The 21,442-nt window shown below is 34.4% G+C and overlaps 2 protein-coding genes and 1 long non-coding RNA gene across 3 annotated transcripts; all 3 read right to left on the bottom strand.

The window, feature by feature from the left end:
* Positions 1-247: 247 nt before the first annotated feature.
* LOC111811910 (auxin-induced protein 6B-like) lies at positions 248-1,096 on the bottom strand. Its single transcript, XM_023698966.1, has one exon. It carries the CDS (start codon positions 1,035-1,037, stop codon positions 585-587), a length of 453 nt encoding a protein of 150 aa, XP_023554734.1. The 5' UTR covers positions 1,038-1,096; the 3' UTR covers positions 248-584.
* A 9,916-nt stretch (positions 1,097-11,012) lies between these two features.
* LOC111811204 lies at positions 11,013-14,418 on the bottom strand. The gene is made up of 3 exons (XR_002817511.1): positions 14,249-14,418; positions 14,041-14,106; positions 11,013-11,318 (listed from the first exon to the last, which is right to left on the bottom strand). It is a non-coding gene; the product is annotated as an uncharacterized LOC111811204 (long non-coding RNA).
* Positions 14,419-15,663: 1,245 nt separating this feature from the next.
* On the bottom strand, positions 15,664-21,333 carry LOC111811451 (tRNA-dihydrouridine(47) synthase [NAD(P)(+)]-like). Its single transcript, XM_023698308.1, has 10 exons — positions 20,975-21,333; positions 20,501-20,617; positions 20,166-20,402; positions 19,683-19,929; positions 19,351-19,607; positions 18,896-19,168; positions 17,332-17,613; positions 17,125-17,245; positions 16,080-16,249; positions 15,664-16,001 (listed from the first exon to the last, which is right to left on the bottom strand). The coding sequence occupies exons 1-10, from the start codon at positions 21,260-21,262 to the stop codon at positions 15,903-15,905; spliced, it is 2,091 nt and encodes a 696-aa protein (XP_023554076.1). The 5' UTR covers positions 21,263-21,333; the 3' UTR covers positions 15,664-15,902.
* Positions 21,334-21,442: the final 109 nt, after the last annotated feature.

Genomic DNA, 21,442 nt, shown 5'->3' with positions numbered 1-21,442 from the left:
AAAATTATTTAAATTAATAATTAAGTTGATTTTTCTTCAAACTATATCATTGACATTGTTATAAATATTTACATACACATTAAGATCAATTAATAATTTTATTTATGTAGATTAAATAGAAAAATAATTATAATTTCAATTTTAAATTTTAAAAAAAAATACCAACAATTTAAATTTAATTTTAAATTATAACTAATTAACATAAAAATATTTAAAATGTATTTCATTCGTAACCAATACATTTAAATAACAATAAAATTATTGACTTTTTCATATAAATTAGTGAGAAATGGGCAACCCATATACAAGAAGTAATCCCGAACCCGACCCGTTCGACTCGAGCTGACTCAATACCCGAGCGATCGAGTTGACCGATTTGATCGAGTTAACTGATCTCGCTTATCCAATTTTTTTTTTTATAAAAAAAAAAAAACAAATATATTGTAAATAATAATTCCCTCTTTTTCATTCAAATCAAATTTCAAAAGAAAAAATAAATAAATAAAAAAGTTAGTCCAGTGAGTCCAGTTGAACTCGGCCGAGTCACCAGCCCGAGTTGCGATCTTCTGTTAGTCCCCTTTGATCTAGCAGACTGATTTATCGGCGAAGTCAAAAAGCAACGGCCGAGATTCACGGAGGAGACTACTCGGAGAGTCGACGTGGCAGCGGCGGCAAAAATCCGGGAGATTCAAGAACCGACCAGACTCGGACCGGGAAACGGTCCGAAGAACCTCTTCGAAAACCGACTCGTCACAAGGAATCGCAAGAGGACCTTGGTTCGCGAATCCGTACTCTTCTTCGGCTTGCAAGAGAAGCTTCTTGAAGATCGGATGGTTCAAGTACGTCGCTCGAACAACGAACCGTCTACAACTACTTCCGACGCAGACGGCGACATGACCGGCCGGAACATCCGACGGAGTATCACCGGCGCAGCGAGAAGAGGCAGTGACGCGAGCTTTCCTCCGCCACCGCTGCAGCATCTGGCGGATACTGACGATGCGGCGGATGTTGTTGGATTTAGCGATTCCGGTGGACATTTTCTCGGATTTGGAGAGTCTGATTTTCCCGGGAAAGTGAGGGAAAATGGAGCGTCTGTTTAGGTTTGTTGGAGGATTTGGGTTTAACGCTTTATATATAGGGGGGAATTTTGAAGTGGGACGGAAATGAAAAAGGGCATGAAGTTGGAGATAATTACGAGATTGGGATGTTGAAAATCTTGTTGCCAAGCCCATGTGAGGTGTAGCCTTCATTAGACAAAATGATTTAACGTGCAATTAGTTTACTAATCTCTTTTTTATTTTCTTAATTAAATATTATCTACAATATTTTATTATTTTTATTTTCTTAATTAAATATTATCTACAATATTTTATTATTTTTATTTTCTTAATTCAATATTTACCTATAAATTTTAAAAACGGTAACTAATTCAATATTATAAACCTTTTCTTTTTCTTGGTATTGGACTTGCGATTGTGCTGCTTCTCAGCACCAACTAAGTTAAGTCAATTCGTTTGTGCGTCGCCTACAGCCAGACAACGTATGCTCGAGCCTCTAGCCCCGATTCAAGAATAAGACTTTAGAAAACAGGGTCAGAGAGATTTTCGAAAGAGAGTTTGAAAGCAAGATTTAGTGAGAGATTAAAAACAGTGTTATATATCATGCAAGCACAGACAACAACAACCGCTTAACAGTATATAACTATTCGGGTAGGGAAAAGTTGACAACTAGTAGTATCCTCCTATAGTACATTTTGGGGCAGATTTTTTATTTTATTTTTTAGTCTCATGCTAATAAAGATAATTGAAACGTACGAGTAAAGAAGAGATACATAAATAAACCGACACCACATCTAAACGAGAATAATTTTGATCATGTCTCAGGAAAATATCGGGATTATAGTTGGTTTAAACATAATTAACTAAATAAATATATATATAAAAAAAAAAGTAAATTTTAGCTAAAATGGATGAGTTTCTAAAATAAAAAATAAATAAATAAATAAAATCTTGTGAAAGATATGGTTTTATCATTTTTTTTTTTAATTTTACTTTATTATTATTGTTTTTATTTAATTTTGTGCAAAATACTTTACCAATGGACCACAATATCTTACACTAAAATTCGTTCGCAAATCGAGGCATTTAATTCCAAATCTTTTTCTTTTATTTTTCACCTTTTTTTTCAACCACATTAATATTATGGTTTGTATACTTTGATTATATATATATATAATCTCGAGCTATAAAAATGTGAAATGAATTACTAAATTTACAATCTATTTGATACTTTTTATAATTTAACTTATTCGACATTTTTAAAAATTTAAGAATAAAATTAAGGTTAATATTTGAATTTTTTTATTTAATCCATATTATATATAAGATTTTAATTTAATTTATAAGACAGAGGTTCGAATACTGTTAAGAGAGAAATAGAATTGAGATCGAAGGAGTGTTCTCATTGATATTTATAAGCTTTATAAATTGGATATTTACGAATAAGGAAAATATAAACTAATTAAATATAGACAATAAAATATATTATAAATCAAATTATAAAGGAAAGAATATTAAAATATAATATTTAAGATATATTTCATAAATAATATATTCAAATAATTTTTTTTTAAAAAAACATAATAAAATTAAATTTATTTTTATTGATATATTTTCGTAATGAGAATGCTAATGGAGATTGAAATTTAATATTTGGAAATGTTTGGGCCAAAATGTAAATAAAGTAAAATATAAGGATCCAATTTATCATCAAAGTTAAATATGCATTAAATGACTAGAAAGAAGGATAAATAAGTAATTCAACAAACAAAATGTGGTCCCCCCAAGCATGGTCACAGATGAATCTAGAACTAAGGAGTTAGAGGATTTGAGTCAGATAAAAAATATGAAGCAAATATAATAATAAAATAATAAATATATTTTTTCTATATAATTAACTAATTAAGTATTGAAAAAAATTGCTAAAATTGCTAAAATAAAAAAATTTGGTTTAATTTTTTAATTTTAATTTTCATTCTTTCCATAAATTTTAAATTTAGTCCCTAGGGTTATTTATTGTCGATTTTTTATATATATATATATATATATATATATATATATATATTATGAGTCATTTTATTATATTCAAATTGCATAAAAATTATTATTATTATTTACTTAATTGGGATGAAAATTAATTTTGAAAGACTACATTTAAATTTATTGAGAATAAATTAATGAAAATCCAAATAAATAATATAGTCTATTGAAAATAAGTTTAAATTGTAAATTTATTAGACTCTAAATTTTATATATATATATTTAATAGAACCTTAAATTTTAAACTTTTTAAACTAACTTTCAATGTGTTTAATAAGTATTTTAATTTTTTAATTGGTATGAAAATTCGAAAAGAAAAACCACAAAGAAAACAATATCTGCTAACAGTGGATGTGGGCTGTTAGAAATGGTATAAAAGCTAGACACCGGACGATGTGCTAGCCTTCTCGTTGTTCCCCGAGAGGGGTAGACACAAGGCGGTGTGTCAGTAAGGACGCTGACCCTAAAGGGGTGGATTTGGTGGCAGTCCCACATCGATTGGAGAAATGAATGAGTGGGCCCCGAAGGGAGGTGGATTGTGATGTCACGCATTGGTTGTAGAGGATTGTGATGTCACGCTGGCCCCCGAATGAGGGTAAACCTTCCCCTAGTAGATAAAGCACAAACAGGACAATATGTTGTAGCCGTTCATTCTCTTTGACTTATTTAACGTAATATTTTTTAAAATTTACGTCAAAATTAAAATGGAAAGTTTAAATACAAAATTAAACTTAATTAATTCATTAGATACAAAAATAGAAAATTAATTAAAAAAAAAAATTAGAAATTAAAAAGAGATTAAAAAAGAAAAAGAAAAAGAAATGGATAGAAAAGTTTGATTAGGTTAAGGTTGGGTGCATGGAGGCAAAGACATTTGAGAAAACAAAGCATGAATTCATAGTATGAGACAAAGTGTTTGGTAGACAGTAATCTCTCCATTAGCTTTAAATTAGCTTTCAAATCTCATCATATCAACCTTAATTAATGTTAATTCATGTTTTTTAGTTTCATTTCCATTGAATCTATCTTCTTCTTCTTTCTTTTTCCTTCTCATCAACCACAAACAATGTTTTTGTTCGGGAGATGCACGTGTTGGTTGATAACCTGATCCAAAAACTGGTTCAGATTGTAGAAATCGAAATCCAAACGAGACAATCTCCATCGGTATATATAGAAAGTGGGGAGTTGAGCTCCACTATAAAACGGTGGTCCCTTAGTCTTACTTTCATTCCACTTGAACGGTTCGAAGAGTTGAAACTAGTACGAAACGATCCTAACATATCAAACCCAAGTCAAATTAGCCAAAATATTGTGGAACCCTTTGGAAATTGGCGTTGTTACACTCCAATTGAGGATTTTGACCCATACTCGTTCTTCAAGGATTTTGAGCTCGATAAGCCATCATATATAATACTCAACATAATTCTTACGGACACAAATTTCAATACTATAACGTAGCCTTCTGCACTTAAAAATTATTGAGGCAGAGTATAGTAAGGCGGGAATTTGAGCAGAGCCTAAACCCTAAACCCTGCAGCGTCGAAGTCGAGAATATAATCTTGGTCTCCAGCGTCGTTTAGCTTACGAGGAGAAATCTCTCTCCACTCCCTCCCTCCCTCATTTTCCGTTAAAATAGGGTTTTTCCACCTCGTTCAGAGCTAATCCCCACGAGTTAAAGGACATAATCGTACTCATTTTCTTAAAATCAAAGTTTTAGATCTCGATCCCACATCGGTAAATAAGAATTATACCATTATTACTATTTTTCAAAAATAAATATATTAAAAAAACAACAAACAAATAAGATTTGAGAGAGATTATGGTTTGTTTGTGCAGTTGAAAAAACCCACATGATCTCAAACCTCTGACCAAACTGTTGGACTTTATGTTATGTTTTTTTCATTAATTTATGTCTTTTTGTATGGTTTGCAAACTGCCATTGCTAATATTCAAACTATATGTTCCAAACACAATGTGGATTCCATCATTAAATACTCTCAATATTCTTTTAACTTTGCCTTATAAAACTATGTTTCTTTCAAGCTATTTGTCTTCCAACTTGTCTTTTTTAATAATTTTAAGATCAAATGTTCGTGTTTTTTATTTATTTATTTAAGATTTGTTCGTTAGATGAGTTACATATACATTAATACCATGTTATGAATGAATAGATCGATATCGTCGAGTTAGTGCAGCTCGAGGAGAAGATAAATAGTTCGACTCGTCGAGAAAATGGCTAAAAGGGCTTGACTGAGTACGGGTAAATCATAAATGTAACCGCCCAAGTCCACCGCTAGCATATATGCTTTGTTTTTTTCCGTTACGTATCGTCGTTAGTCTCACTGTAATGACCCGGAAATAAGAAAAAGAAAAAGAAAAAGAAAAAGAAAAGGAAAAGGAAAAAGAAAAAAAAAACTCATCGTCCGAAAACCCATGAGTTTTCCAGTGACCGCCAAGTTTCGCGGATCCCACACGAAACGACAACCGCACCCCGCTCAGCTTTCAAGCCATGACTCCCAAAACAGCTCAGAATACTTGCAAACAGAGAAAAGAAAGAAAATACGAGAGAGAGATTTCGAATAACGTCAGTGAGTTTCCATTGTGATGTCCCACATTGGCTGAGGAGGAGAACAAAACACCATTTATAAGAGTCTCGAAACCTTCCCCTAGTAAACGTGTTTTAAAACCTTGAGGGGAAGCCCGAAAGTAAAAGTCCAAAGAGAACAATATCTGCTAGCGGTGGATCTGGGCCGTCTAAAACGCATGTACTAGGGAGGGGTTTCCATGCAGTATAAAGAATGTTTTGTTCCCATCTCCAATCGACGTGTGATATCAGCCCGACACCAAACGGTGTGCCAACAAAATGGTTATAAACCATAGGAATAAATTTCGAAACAACAATCTATAAAGGAATGATATTGTTGTCTATCAATTCGAGTTAAGTTTAAATTTGGCCATGTGGGTTTAGACTTAAAATATCGAACATTTTAGTATTTAAAAAATGGTTGTCTCGACATATAACTACACATGCATCTCAACTATATATTAAGATTTAATGGATTCTTAAAACGATTATATGAGTTAATATGTTGGATAAAATTAATAATTTTTTTAAAAAAAATTTAAAAAATACTCTTTATATTAGGTTTAAAAATTACCTATGAAATTTTAAAAATAATATTAACATATTTTATCGTTATAAAAAAAATTCAAAAAAAATCGTATCGTCAAATTTAGACAAGAACCATCTACGGACACCTCACAGATTACCGACATTTCATCATTTTCTTTTTTTAAAAAAAATAAAATAATTATTAGTTGGTATAATCAAAGTCGGATAATATTTGAATCCAATTCAAATTATCGTTCTCTCAATTGTTTTAACATTATGGTGGCACATTAAATAACGATCGTGATCAGATTTTATAATCATCTTCGTCTAATGTGTATCTTAATGCTCGACAATAGGATACGATAGTCCTTACGTGAGGATTATATTTCTCTCAATCTTTCTTGTCGTCCGGAAACAACTACAGAGATGGTGATTGGACCACTGACAAGTAGCTCGGTAGAGAAACGAGCTAAATTTCACGTGTAAGACGTGAAATTCATCTAATTTTACCTAACAGAATGAGGACTAGACCGTCTATATTAGTTTGTTCGATAGTGATTATGTGGTTACATGAAGTATTAGCGAAGAATCTGTAAATATAATCGTCGTGTACTAACCCTAATTCACCCGAGAAAATTTTACACGATTATTTCATAGACGTTTCGAGAGTTATAAATTCCGATACAATTATTTAGGTTAGAAAAAAAAAAATAGAAAATCAAACAGATCTAAAGCAATTTTTTTTAGTAATTATTAATTTTAACAGTTAAAAATTAAGCATTAAAAAAGACAAATAAATTAATTTTTTTTCTTCTTGTTTTCCTTTTTTGACAACTCCCACGATGTCTTGTCTGCATAGGTTCTTGTTTTTAACATAACAAAAAAAATTAATTTTTTTTAATAAAATTATTATTATTATTATTATTTATTTTTGAAGATTTAGGGAATATATGATGGGGCCAAGCTTCATTTAGATCTAACTAATTTTAAATAATATTAATAATTTTTTAAAAAATTTGTTAATTACTTTTATTATTTTAATTAATTATCCTAAAGTGGTTCTTAATTCATGAACCGTTTAAATTTTATTGAGGCACCTAATTAAGGGAATATCACTAATCATAATTAAGACTACTTAATTAGTGACATGTTAATCATCATCCTTGTAATGTTCTTCAAAATGTTTGAACATGATTAGGTGTATAATTTTGATTTTGTTCTAATTTAAAAACATTAAATGTATAATAAATTTTTGGTTAAATTACAACTTTCCGACCCTCAAAGTTAATCAAAAGTTCAATGATTATCTTGAACAGTTCTACACAGACAGGACTGGCGTCTCGGGACGACCCCTCTGTGTCCATGTAGCTCCTGAGCAATCTTCAGTCTCGACCGGTGGTCAACAATTACCTAAAGAATGAAGAATGAGATAAATATAAAAATAACCCGTAAGCAATCTAATTGTAGATTCTTGTGTCATAGTAGGTTACCTCAGACTTTTATCTAGGCTCTAAGAAGCTCCGGTCTAATCTTTATGAGCCCAATTTTATCTTGAACAGTTCTACGCAGATAGAACTGGCGTCCCGGGACGACCCCTCTTGACCGTGTAGCTCCCGGGCAATCTTCCGTCTCGACCGGTGGTTAACGAACCTAAAGAATGAAGAATGAGATGAATATAAAAATAATCAGTAAACAATCTAATTGTAGGTTCTTGTATCACAGTAGGTTACCTAAGACTTTTATCTAGGCTTTAAGAAGCTCCGGTCTAATCTTTATGAGCCCAATGTTATCTTGAACAGTTCTACGCAGACAGAACTGGCGTCCCGGGACGACCCCTCTTGACCGTGTAGCTCCCGGGCAATCTTCCGTCTCGACCGGTGGTTAACAATCACCTAAAGAATGAAGAATGAGATGAATATAAAAATAATGAGTAAGCAATCTAATTGTAGATTCTCGTAACGTGTCATAGTAGATTATCTCAGACTTTTATCTTGGCTCTAAGAAGCTCAGGTCTAATCTTTACGAGCCCAATTTTATCTTGAACAGTTCTACGCAAACAGAACTGGCGTCCCGGGATGACCCCTCTGTGACTGTGTAGCTCCCGGGCAATCTTCCGTCTCGACCAGTGGTTAACAATCACCTAAAGAATGAAGAATGGGATGAATATAAAAATAATCCGTAAGCAATCTGATTGTAGGTTCTTATAACATGTCACTGTAGATTACCTCAGACTTTTATCTAGGCTCTAAGAAGCTCAGGTCTAATCTTTACGAGCCCAATTTTACCTTGAACAGTTCTAATACAATGCATTACTACGCTCGTTTTTTTTATATTAACTTCACTACTTACACTCATGTGGTTAGGAGATCGAAAATCGATCTTTGAGATGGTAATTAGTGTATTATTCGCTAAATATTCTCGGATTAACATAAATTAAAAGGAAATCGTTATCAAATTAGAACTTCATTTAGGAATCTTGGTAATAAATAAAACCCACGATTTTTTTTCGAAAGAATAGATCGTTCCAGCTCGATATCGTCGAGAATTCTTAATTTCTCTCTCTCGATTTATAAGAACAAAAGCGGTGAAACGTATCCCATTGAAGCATATAAAAACACCAAAAGACACACCGTTGAAGAAATGGTAGACAACCATAATGGAGAGGGTGAAGTTTAGAGATTTTGTTGAGACATTGCAATTTATTGAAATTTTTAATCAAATCCTAATGATTTTGGGATCATGCCATTCAAACCCCAAGGCTGTTTCAGACAAATCTAAAGCAAACAGACCACTCTCATAAATATTTGATTCATTTTGCTTATTTCCACCCCTTAAAACCCTATAAATTATTACGTGAATTATTACGTGATACACGTTCGTGATCTTGTGATATCTGGATAAATAATGAGTATATGAATGAACCAAAACTACATCCGAATGAGAGTGATTCTAAGGATGGAATTGTCGAGTATTTATATAAACGAAGTGCAAAGTGCATCTTCATTTTCAGTGCTTAGTCATAGAAACTCCAAAATCAAACGGGTTTTGCTTTGAAGGAATTTTATGTTGGGTGACAACCTTTAGAGGATTTTCCTAGAAAGCATGTGCGGATAGTTTTCACTCTTAGAAACACTTATAGTGTGAGATCTCACATCGATCGGAGAGAGAAATGAGTGCTAGCAAGAACGCTAAGTATCGAAGGGGGTGGATTATGAGATCCCACATTCTCCTTAGTAGACACGTTTTAAAATTTTGAGGGAAAACCCAAAGAGGACAGTATATGCAAGCAGTAGGCATGGGCCGTTACATAAAGACAATTAGGTAACAACATGACCTTGTCGTAGGAGATGCACTAGAAAGTCGATGTTATCATATGTCAAATCTAAATTCAAAATCCCGATCCGATTCTTAAACATAGAGCGTTACAGATCTATTTAGTAGGCACTTATAAACAAATAGATAGCATAACCATGTCGCAAAGGATGCAGGAAAAAATCAAGAACATCATATATCAAATTTGAATCCTAGACATAAAGAGTTACCGGTCTATTTCATAAGCTAACAATCAACACAATCAACACAATACGAATCTCTTTCTAGATCTCGAGAATTAAACGAAATTTAAACCTCCTCATGAACATAATCCACCAAAATAGTTTTGTAATTTCTTCAAATTTATTTTGTTGGTGCACTTAATGATGGTAGATTTGATATAATTAGGTATCATTAAGATCTGTTAATGCTGGATTTTAGTTCTCCTATGGGATGCAATCAGAGGCATGCGCAGCAGCTTTATTGGAACTTATAGAAATCAATTAGTAANAAGACTTTTTTTTTTTTTTTTTTTATAGTCTCGAAACTTTAAAAGATATCTAAAAGATTCTTAAATTTTCATTAAAAATTTACAAATGAACTAGACACAAAATTAAAAGACGTAAAATTTAATTTTATAACTGATAGATCGAGACAAAACTTGAAAGTTCAAAAACTTATAGACCTTTATTAAATTCTGGAACATAGTGCACACAAATAGAACGTTCAGAAATCTATTAGACGTTTTTAAAGTTCATAAACCAAACGGACACAAACCTGAAAGCTTAAGACCCATCTCATAATTTAAACTTAAAACGTTCTTAAATAACAAATCTATTTTAGTTAAGAATGTACCTATAACATTACAAAAAAACAAGAGATTTAGTGTGAGATCCCACGTTAATTGGAGAGAAAAACGAATCATTCCTTACAAAAGTGTGGAAGACACATTTTAAAACCGAATAGAGGGCGGTGTGCCAACGAGGACGTTGGCCCCTAAGAGGGTGGATTGTGAGATCTCACATCAATTGTAAAAGAGAACGAAGCATTACTTATAAGAGCGTGGAAACCACTTTCTAATAAACACGTTTAAAATCGTGAGGCTGATAGCGATATGTAAATAGTTAGACTATATTTAATTCAGAATCTAATTTAATGGTGCCTTATAAGGGTGCGGAAAAATCTTACTAATTTTGGCAACTCATAGTAAAGGGTCTAGATTGACAAGATTCGTGTATGTACTACGATTACGAGATTGGACCTCACCTATATATATGTATATATAACTTGAAACATTTGCAAAGAATAATAAAGAGTGTAGCTAGACTATCCAAATCCGAGTAAACCTAATGATAAGATAAGCTCATGTGAGATAGATTATATGAACTTAATGAGAGACTATTATTCGTCCTTGACAATATGGATTACCAATAGCCTTATACCTGATGAGCATAACATAAATGAATTAACATAACACCTGCAACAAGGAAGATGACAAACAAATTATTGATTTCAATCAAAGAAAGGAATCATGATCAGACAGTCCTCTCATCCATCCATCAACTAATTGTAACTCAAATATGGTCCTTAAGATCGAGGTTAGATACATCTACATGACTCCTAAATGAAATATAGAGCCATCTAATGCAACATGGAACGAAAGAGTGTTCAGTAAAAATAGATTTATTTCCCTTTAAAATTCAACCAGTGCCTCAATTTTGATGCTGATAAGAATCATCAGCCATACCTCAGTGATGAGCCTTTGCTTCAGCTTTCTTGTGAGATTTTGCCTTCGCCTGTGGTGATAAAATAGGAATTGAAGCATAATTCTAAAATCAGACAGGTGCATTTAGAATGGCCCCAAGAGAAGCGATAAATAACATGAGATTTGTAGATCATAATGATTATAAGTTAATCTGAAATTGAACAGGAATGTCACTAGAAATGTGTGAATAAATCATATAGTCGTCATTGAGTATAGTGATGGAAATTAACACACATTTGATAGCCCATTTAAAACAATTAATCCTTTCATGGCATTGGACATTTGGACCAATCCATCTAATTTAATGTAGGTAAAACTCAGTATTGGTCCCTGAACTTTTATAAATATAACAATTTAGTCTCCAAAACTTTCTAAAGTACCAATTTGGTCACTGTACTTTAAAAATTGTAAGAATTCCCTCAGTTAAAAATTTCTATCTTCCTTCGGCAGTTCAGTTAAATTTTTCTTCCCTTCTCAACATTTGTTCCCCTCTTCTTTTGAGTTCTTCATTTCTACAGTGGGTTTAATTTTTTTCTCCCATTTGAAGTTTGGGAGCAGAAGTAATTGTTACTAGAAGAGAACAATGTCCAAACCAAAAATTTCCTTTAAGACATTTTGATTGGGAAGGATGAAAGCAGGTGAACTTTCATTTTAGTATTTGCAGACAATTCCAAAACCTGCAGAGATTTTCTGAGCTTTTTACACTGGAGCGAAGGGAATCGAAAGATCTGGGAAGCTACTGTACTATAAAGGCTCAGAATCCCCAAACTTCATGTGTCAAGGAAGAGATTATCAATTGTATCATAGCTCTCCACTTCCAAGGTGATTGTTTTGCAAGGTTTTCAAAAAAAAAAAACTGCATTCACCCACAAAGACGAAGCCCCAATGTAGGGTAGTCCAATTGAAGAAATCAAACACACAGCCCACAAAAGTCTGCTGCATGCACCACCACTTCATCCTTTCGTCTCACAATACCCACCCTTGAAATCAAACCCACCAAATAATTGAAGAAATTTGAAAGAAGAGGGGAAGCAAATGATGGGAATGGAAGAGAAAGTTAAAGAATGTGTTGGAGGATGGTAGAAATTTTAACGAAGGGACTAAATGGTTACCATTTTCAAAATATAGAGATATAATCGTTACTTTGAAAGTTCAAGGCCCAAATTGTTCCTTTTACGAAAATTCAAGGACCAATAGTGATTTTTTAGCCTTTAATATACTTATCAACTATGTTGTAAAGCATAAATAGTTGCTCCAAGAAAAATGTTTAAAATTTAAATTTCAAAATGATAAATTAATGATAATCTGTGATGAAATAATCAAAATAAACAATGAAACAAATTGCAATCAGAAAACGCATCAATTNTTTTTTTTTTTTTTTTTTTTTTTTTTTTTTTTTTTTTTTTTTTTTTTTTAAACTAAATTTCAAGTATAGTTTTTTTTTTATTTTTTTATAAGAGACAATTTCATTGGTGAGTGAAATTTACAAGAGGGATGTATAATCCATGATGTTTACAAAAGACCTTCCCAATTTGCAATGAGGGAGGTATAACTATAGAAAGTAAAAATATCAGACAGTTTACACCAAGATATAGCTTGGTAAACAACATTGTCGAAAAGTTTTGTATAGGTCTGTGTCGTTTCTGCAAATATTCTCTGATTTCGATGCGGTTTTTCCATAATAAGGCTTTTGCATTCTTGAAAGGGTGGTACGTTAAGGCCATATCCAAAAAAAAAAAAAAAATTCAAGAATAGTGAAGACAATATTTTTAAAAAATAAATAAATGACTATCTGTATTTATCAGGCACCTGAAATGGAATTGGAGGATCCATGAGATTATTAGATGCCTTTTTCTTTCTTTAGGACTCTTCTTCCATAGTAGGGCACATACTTGGAACAAAATGCAAGAAAGAACAAAAAAAAAAGATCCAAACTCCTCTTTATCCCCTTCTTAGAGCCTTCTTCATTAAAAAGAGATCGTGACTTTAGATCTCCTTTTCCCACCACGCACTTCTATTTCTAATTTGAGTAACTTCTGTATTCAAGGTATGGGTTTCATAAACAAAAGTAAGAGCTGCTTCGGGTCGGGTCATCTCGATGGAAGGTGAAAGAATTCAGCAAATTGTAGAAGAGAACTTACCAAATCTACCAGAGATGGTTGATGGCATTAAGTTCGGGTTTTGGGACATTTTCTAAGAAGCTATCTACAATTCCATAGTGGTTATCAGTCCTGGTCATCTTTGCCGTTTATTTTACAACTAAGCAGTCATATACAATTCCATAACTCGTTGTAAAGATCAAATTAAGCAGTCATATACAATTCCATAACTCGTTGTAAAGATCAAATTCTTCGAGGCATATTTGAATAAATTTAAAGGTCAGGGTAAAAGTGAACTTTTTCTTCGAAACTAATCTTAAAGCTCAGGGGCATTTTAAATAACAAAGCCTCGAAAAAGCATTCCGATAAAGAAAATGAACATGAATTTGATGGATAACAAAGTAGTTCTCCAGAAATTTAAATTTTGATCCAAAAAGAAACATATGAACATGGCATTAAAAGAACATTCTACATCTAGAATCCGATGAATACATAGCAGGTGGCACTATGATGCTCTTGGCAGAAATGAGCAATCGGAAATGAAAATTTAGAGATACTACCATTCAAGCCAGAAACGCAATTCCAAATCAACGAACCAAAATTTTGCAGCGGAAAACTAGAAAGTACGAAAAGAAGGAAATGGAAGCAACAAACCTGAAGATACTTGAGCTTGAGGCTTCCGTAGACAAGTCCAACAGAAAACGCCGAAGCACGAGCAACCTGCCAAGACTCAAGAACATTGAATATGAGTAATTATTTCCATTATTGAATCTAAAATCAGAATCGGATACAGCATTCTCAACATATGATATTCTTCCTAATCTCCAGTACAAAATTTTCACGGAAAACAACAAAAACTCACCAAAGCGAGGGTGCTGGTTCCAGAATAGGGCCCTGGAGGAAGCGCCATCGAAGGATTTTCCAAAGGCGAATTAGAGAAGAAGAAAGAGTTCGGTAGAACCAGAAGCCGATTTTGAGAAAGTGAGGAGCCCTAGGAATTTGGAGGGCCGCAGATTAAACTAAACGAGCCTAAAGTCCATGACAGTTCGTCGGGGGTTTTAATCCAGTGCGCTCAAGTGTACGAGATTTTTTATTTTTTTTATTTTTTTCATTTACAAATGGAAAACATTTTATAAATTTTATTAAGTATTTACTTCAACATATATTAAATACAAAATTTAAAATTATATTTTCATTTGACATAAAAATCTAATTACATATGTTGGATGATGAAAGTCCCACATCGACTAGGACTCCAAAGGAGTCGAGTCTCAATTAAGGGGAGGCATACTTTGTACGAGATGAGGTGTTAGATGATGAAAGTCACACGTGGGTTTATAATCAAGGAATACTTTCTCCCCAAAGGGCCTCATACGAATGGAGATAGTATTCCCCACTTATAAACCCATGATTTTCCTCTAAATTAACCAACGTGGAATTCACTTCCAATAATCCTCAACAATCCTCCCCTCGAACAAAGTACACTATAAGTCTTCCCTGGGCTTATGAAGCTCTCGAATAGTCTTCCCTTAATAGAGGCTCGACTCCATTCTCTGGAGCCCTTGAACAAAGTACATCATTTGTCTGACACTCTAGTCACTTTTGACTACACGTTCGAGACTCACAATTTTTTGTTCTGTATTTGAGGATTCTATTGACATGGCTCTGATACTATGTTAGACGAACACGACTCTCCACAATGGTATGATATTGTCCACTCTGAGCACAAGCTCTCGTGGCTTTGCTTTGGGCTTCCCCAAAAGACCTCATACCAATGGAGATAGTATTCTCCACTTTCGGGTTCTAGTATTTGAAAATAAATTTTAAATTTTATAATCCTAATTTTTTTTAAAAGTTTATTTCTACCTTTATTCAATTCTATTTATACAAATAGAATTATAATTTTATTCTATTATAGTTCTAAACTTTTATAACGTCTATTTTAATTTATAAATTATTAAAATTTACTTGCCTCACTAAATCATGCTCATAATTCTATTTTTAATAAATTTATTAATTTTTTTTAATAAGATCGTACTCAAAACCATGTCATATTTCACTAAAATCAAAATAAATGAATAAATAAATAGTAGATATTACACCACTAAAATACACTTTCAAAAATTAAAAGTAAAATAAACCATTTGAAATTTTAAAAATTAAAAATTAATTAGAATAAATTTAAAAGTTAAATAATAATAATAATAATAATAATAATAATAATAATCCAATTGGAATTAAAATAAATATAAGTAAAGTAAAACTTAAATTTCCTAGTCAGCATGGTATAATAATTAATAAATAAATTTACAGCTGCGTAGAGCACCTGATTTATCATGTAATTGGAACATAAATACATAAATAATTTGTGAAAATAACTAAATTAGCTCTTCAACCAGCCAAGGCCTTACAATACTGCCAATGGCAATGGAATGGAAAGTGTCTCAGTTTATGTGTGCACCAGAAGAACGAATTTGAATTTCAGTGATCGGATCTTTTGCAGTGATGAATCCGAATCAGCCATTTTCGGCTCGGTCGTAGGCGTTGGACTTGTGTTTGGGAGCGAACGAGAAGGCATCGGGAACTTTACCGAGCAACATCTCTGAGATCTTAATCTGAAACAATGGAAGGGATTATAATTTGAGGTCGATTTGCTTGAGCACTCTTTGAACTAAAATGTAAAAATGTATTACCCAGTCAGCTGCAGAGTCGGAGGACATGAGCGTCTCGAGGTCGTCCCGGCCAAAATACGACGGCGGGCGCCAGTTTAAACGTTGGGGAACAACATCCAGAAGACCAACGGGAATATATCTACATGTGTAGCTAAGCCATTCCAATAAGAAATGCCTTGTTGTCTCGACACCTGCAGATTTAACAATGGGAAGAAAGGATGGCATAAAAATAAGCCCCGTGGCCGTTAAAATATCATCACTAGCCCAATATAGGGTCAAGCCTAATAATTGTATGAGCCCATTCTATACTCATTTTAGGACAATTGGTCGGGGAATAAAGATACCTAGATATTTTAGAAAAATGATTTACGTATTTAAACAATAAAGATATCTAAATATTTTAGGGAAAAAATTGTCTAGCTTATACTATAAATACCCCTCCACCTTACCTAGATTTTTATCTCAAAAGAAAGCACAAAGTAATCGAATTTCATTTTGAGTTGAGGAAAGGAGGAAGATACCTTATATATGGACTCATGAAAGTATCTAAATGCTCGAGCATTCAATCACTATTATATTGAATGGATAATGGGCTTTTTTTTTTTTTTTTTTTGAATCTTAAAAAAGGAACTTCTTTCTTTTCGATAAGTTCTAGCATGTAATAGGTCATCCCATCTCCCGATTGTCTCTATGAAACAATCGGAAGACAGTAAAGATTAGACCAAATGAGAAAGGAGAGGCTTAGTATATTGCGAGATGTGATTTGATCAAAAATTTGATTTTACAGATTTAGAATGAGAAACTGTCATCCCATTCAATCGAATTGGGATGCCCCAGATCTGACATGTGGCTTGCTTAGTAGGAGTAACATGAAGCTCAGAATTTTGGGTGTAGTCAATACTCCCATCCCAAATAAAAGGGGTCGATTGTAGTTTCTACAGAATGTCTTGTATTCTTTTCCCTTAATAAATAGTGCTAAGTGTTTCCTACGGAGAATTGTGTTCAATAGTAGCATCAACGAAATACAACGAGCAGTATGACAAGCAACAGGCAACGAGCGACATACCTTTTGTGTCGGAACCCCAGTGCTCAAGTCCAAAATGTACAAAGTTCTTCAAGATGTTTAGCCGCTCCCCTGAAGTAATGTCCCAATTTCTCTGTTCCTTAATTTCAGTAAATAACCAAGGCTGCAATGGGCAACAGATGATATAGCAACATAAGCTTCAATGAGTTGAAGAATCAAATAAAAAGAACATCAAACTGCAAACAAAACCTTAATTAAGGCTCCTCTAGCAATCATGCAAGTAGCTAACTTTGGGGATTCAACTTTATGTCGATTCCAATCTGCATATGAAAATACGTCCCCATTTCCTATAACTTGCAGGGAATCAGGAGCTAACGAGGAACAGCGATTAATATATTCCCAGTCAGCAAGCTTGCTGTAACGTTGCTGGCGAGTACGGCCATGAACGGTTACTGCACTGGCTCCCCAGTTGCCAATGTCTGCAATAAGTGAATCGATACGGTTTTTCCCTTCAAAGTAGCCTGTCCGAACCTAATGCAAGAAAAATACAATGGTACAAATTGAAGAACTTGAGAAACCAAGAACATAACAGATATATAGATCCCCCTCCCCCTAAGAAAGAACATGCTGGTTCAATATTATACTACCTAATATACACAATCGAAACTAGATCTCGAGCTCTCCAGCTGTTGCAGTTTTTGTTTTTTGGGTCGGTCATTCGGTTTTTGAAAATTAACTTATAAACACTACCTACACTGACGGAGAGGGAGTAAGTAGCTCGAGATCATTCCGAGGGGACCGACTAGATCAAGATTTGGAGAGATGATCCCCAGGACGAGAAGAATCCATACACTCGATCCATTGCTTCTACCCCTCCCTGATGCAGCCGGGACCCGGACTTGGATTTCAGCCACTGTAGTTCAAATGCAGCCTGACTGAGTGAAGGTTGGGACTGGGCTGCTCGGGTACGATCTAAAACGATCTCACATTCCAGAAAGAACCGGACAATGGGAAGCCTTCGTTGAGTAATGGGGAGCGGGCTAGTCCCCGAAAAAGCCTTGCCAACTATAAGAAAGAGTTGTGGCTCAAAATCAATCAGCAGTTCCTAACCTCCCAGAACAAGCGACCAAATGAAAACATTTAGCTGCTTCACATCTCTCATCTTTCAAAAACCTAAGAGGGAGCTATGAAGGGATCCTCCTCGAGGGAGCTATCAAGAAACCACCTTTTACTATCCTCATGTAAACTAAAACAGGAGACAGCTTTCCAAAAATCAAGGGGTCCAGGGCATTTGTGTTAATCTTCAACTCAATTCCTAGAATTCAATCTTATGAATGCAAAATAAGAAAACAACTCGTATATGCTAGATCCACCTAATTACTGTTGGATGATGAAAGTCCCACATCGACTAATTTAGGGAATGATCATGGGTTTATAATCAAAGAATACTCTCTCCATTGGTATGAGGCCTTTTGGGGAAGCCCAAAGCAAAGCCATGAGAGATTATGCTCAAAGTGGACAATATCATACCATTGTGGAGAGTCGTGTTCGTCTAACAATTACAACCTTTGAGCTTTTAGCCTCTTAAATTCTCCAAAAGTATTCATTCGTCTCATTTCATTTAACTTTGCCCTCCTAAACTCCCACGAGACCATCACCAATTCATGTAACAAATTTAGGGCAATAAAAAACTCATAACACAAAGGAAGAAAAAGAGAAACGTAAGGAGAGTGCCCATAACCTCAGTTAGAAGCAACTTCACCAGTTAATTTTGGTCGTTCCATTGAAATAAGTACCCAAGTATAATCAATACCTTAATTGTTATGGGTGTATCCACAATTCCGGAAGCGGTTTCTACTACACTTTTCATACGCATTGGCTTCATAAGAAGAGCTGATCCAGCACCCTTATTGACAACAATGTCAATTGGGCAACCCATGTTTATGTCAATGAAGTCAATCACGCATTCTTTGTCTATAAGTTCTACAGCACGTGATACTGTGTCTGGATATGCACCGCATATCTGAACACCAAATAGATCTTCTGAGGAATGCCGTCTCAACAATGCCCATTCTGAAGCTTGACCCTATACCACGCAAGACAATATTATAAAACAGTGTTTAATTTAACTCATCTTAAGAAATATGAAATAGAAACATCATTAAAAAGTGAATGAATGAGAATCATGCCAAATAATGAACAATGACATTTTAGATTAAAACGAAAAGGGCCAAACCATGTTAGAGAATATATAACTGCATACACAACCTGCAAAAGATTTGTACACATTGCCATTTCACCGCATGTCACATCTGCTCCTAAAACTTTGCAAACTCTTCTGAAGGGAAGATTCCCAACAGTGGTCAGAGGGGCAAGATACAGCTTATCTCTAAAATCAATAAGTTTTTTTTCGCGGGGATGTGATTTAAGGCTTGCATCACTATCAGGAAGTACAATGTCGTTCACGACTTCAGACTCAATTGGTGTATGGCCCTCACTAATAGTTGCATCAATCATACATGCACCTGCTGCACACATGAGAGATATAAATAACAAGAGAAAGATGAAACTATAAGATAAAGTAATAACATATGAACCACCATTGTCAATTTTATCAGAATGACAGTTCTCTGAAGACATGGATTTCGGTTTCTTCAGGGGTCGAGATTCATCAGATGAAAATGTTCCTTCGGTCTGCCCATTTTCTTCTGGAACTTCCACAGGGATATCTAAGTCCGCATCCATGTCATTATTCACTTCGCTACAGCATGTTCTGTCTGCAACACTATCATTTGATACAGCATCTTCCTTCTCTTCTTTGACCCTCGATTTTGACTTTCCATGCCCCTAACAACACCAAACTTACGTCAATGTCTCATTATTCGATGGAACTAGATAACATTACGGGTAACAGATTAAGAAATGCATTAGTCTATTCCTTAAAAGATGTAGCTTCTTCACCCCTTATCTAATCAAAATAAAGTGATACATAGGCATGCGAGGAGAAATAAAAATACTGAGTCACGTCCCATGACAAAGATAAAGCTCTCAGAAAAAATACAAAGTATGCTTTCTGGTTATACCAAGAGCCCAAGTTCTTTGAGTTTGGCATCAGCTTTTGGAAATTTCATTTTGTTCTTCCATAAGAGCTTCTGAACATCTTTATTCAGTCCATTCATTTCGGAGCATTTCTTCAAAGAAACTGACGAACCAGCAGGAACACCTTCCTTGTGGGTCCCTGCAAATCTACACGCTAAACCGTAGGGGCAAAGTTGTTCGGCACCACTGAAGGGACACTCTCCATCGAGATCTGCTGGTTTCTGTGATCATAAACCTCTTGTCAAAATAAAGGTAAACTCACAAATAAATTTGTTAGATAAAGAAAAGGGGGCTAGAAGTGGGATTTTAAATGCACTACCTGAGATTTAAAGGCTTCAATATCATGGCTAAAGCGGCATTTATCACTATACCGACACGAGCTAACATCTCCTGTCTTTGCTATTTCAGGACATAAATGGCTAGTGGACTTCTGTTCCTGTACAGAGTACATCTGCTATTCATAATCTGGAAATTATCGAAGAGCCTATAACGTATACTTAGAATCATTTTTCTTCATGGAATCAACAAAAATATACAAACAACAAGCAAAAAGACCGAGTTGAAGGCAGTGATACTCATCACAATCATTTGCAAGTGTTTTATAGTGTTTAATCAACCGTTAACCATCAATTTCAGATAGGAACGTCATATTCCAAGCTCCATTCAATTCAAAAAGGCTTCAGGCACTTCAACTAGATTTCAAGTAATGCTTAGGAAAGCAAAATCCAAAACTAGAAATGACGCAGGCTAACTTTCACTACAAAAACACAAAGCGACATGAATGACTAGGAACCTGACGGCGTTCTCGTTTCATTTGACGTTTGGACTTCTTCTCCTTCACCAAGCTAGACGGAGCAGCCTTATTATCACCATCATTCTTACCAGTGGAAGCGGCATCCTTCACGTTGTTACCGGAGGACCTCACCGGCGGAGGACGAAGATATTCACGCTTAACAGGGGCTATGGCCTTGGCCACCAATTCTTCAGGCGTCAACTGAGCTCCGGTAGAGGCCGACAGAGAAGCCGGCTCCTCGGAAACCGCCGTGGGTACTCGGAGCTCCGCCGAAACCGAGTCTTCCATTAGTGGGCGAGTGGGAGGCTGCGCTAGGGCGCACGAGTAACTGAAAGATTGGAAACAGACAGTAGAAGAGTTACGTCTTGAATATGAAGGAAGTACTATGCTAGGGCTTCGCCGGTGGCAATATTCTAAATAATTTTCTTTTAAAAAATTAAAATAATTTCCAATTTTTATTTTTTAATC

Source organism: Cucurbita pepo, chromosome LG15 (assembly GCF_002806865.2).
Source record: "Cucurbita pepo subsp. pepo cultivar mu-cu-16 chromosome LG15, ASM280686v2, whole genome shotgun sequence".
NCBI lineage: Eukaryota > Viridiplantae > Streptophyta > Magnoliopsida > Cucurbitales > Cucurbitaceae > Cucurbita > Cucurbita pepo.
Note: the sequence above shows the minus strand (reverse complement) of the source record. Positions and strands in the feature narration are given on the sequence as shown.

What these genes read in the sequence shown, in the direction of transcription:
- LOC111811910 (XM_023698966.1), bottom strand. Translation starts at nt 1,037, where the DNA reads ATGTCCACCGGAATCGCTAAATCCAACAACATCCGCCGCATCGTCAGT.
- LOC111811451 (XM_023698308.1), bottom strand. Translation starts at nt 21,262, where the DNA reads ATGGAAGACTCGGTTTCGGCGGAGCTCCGAGTACCCACGGCGGTTTCC. An exon ending in TGAAACGAGAACGCCGTCAG is followed by an intron (nt 20,618 to 20,974) that starts GTTCCTAGTCAT and finishes TACTCTGTACAG; the next exon opens with GAACAGAAGTCCACTAGCCA. An exon ending in TTCTGATAAAATTGACAATG is followed by an intron (nt 19,608 to 19,682) that starts GTGGTTCATATG and finishes TGTGTGCAGCAG; the next exon opens with GTGCATGTATGATTGATGCA.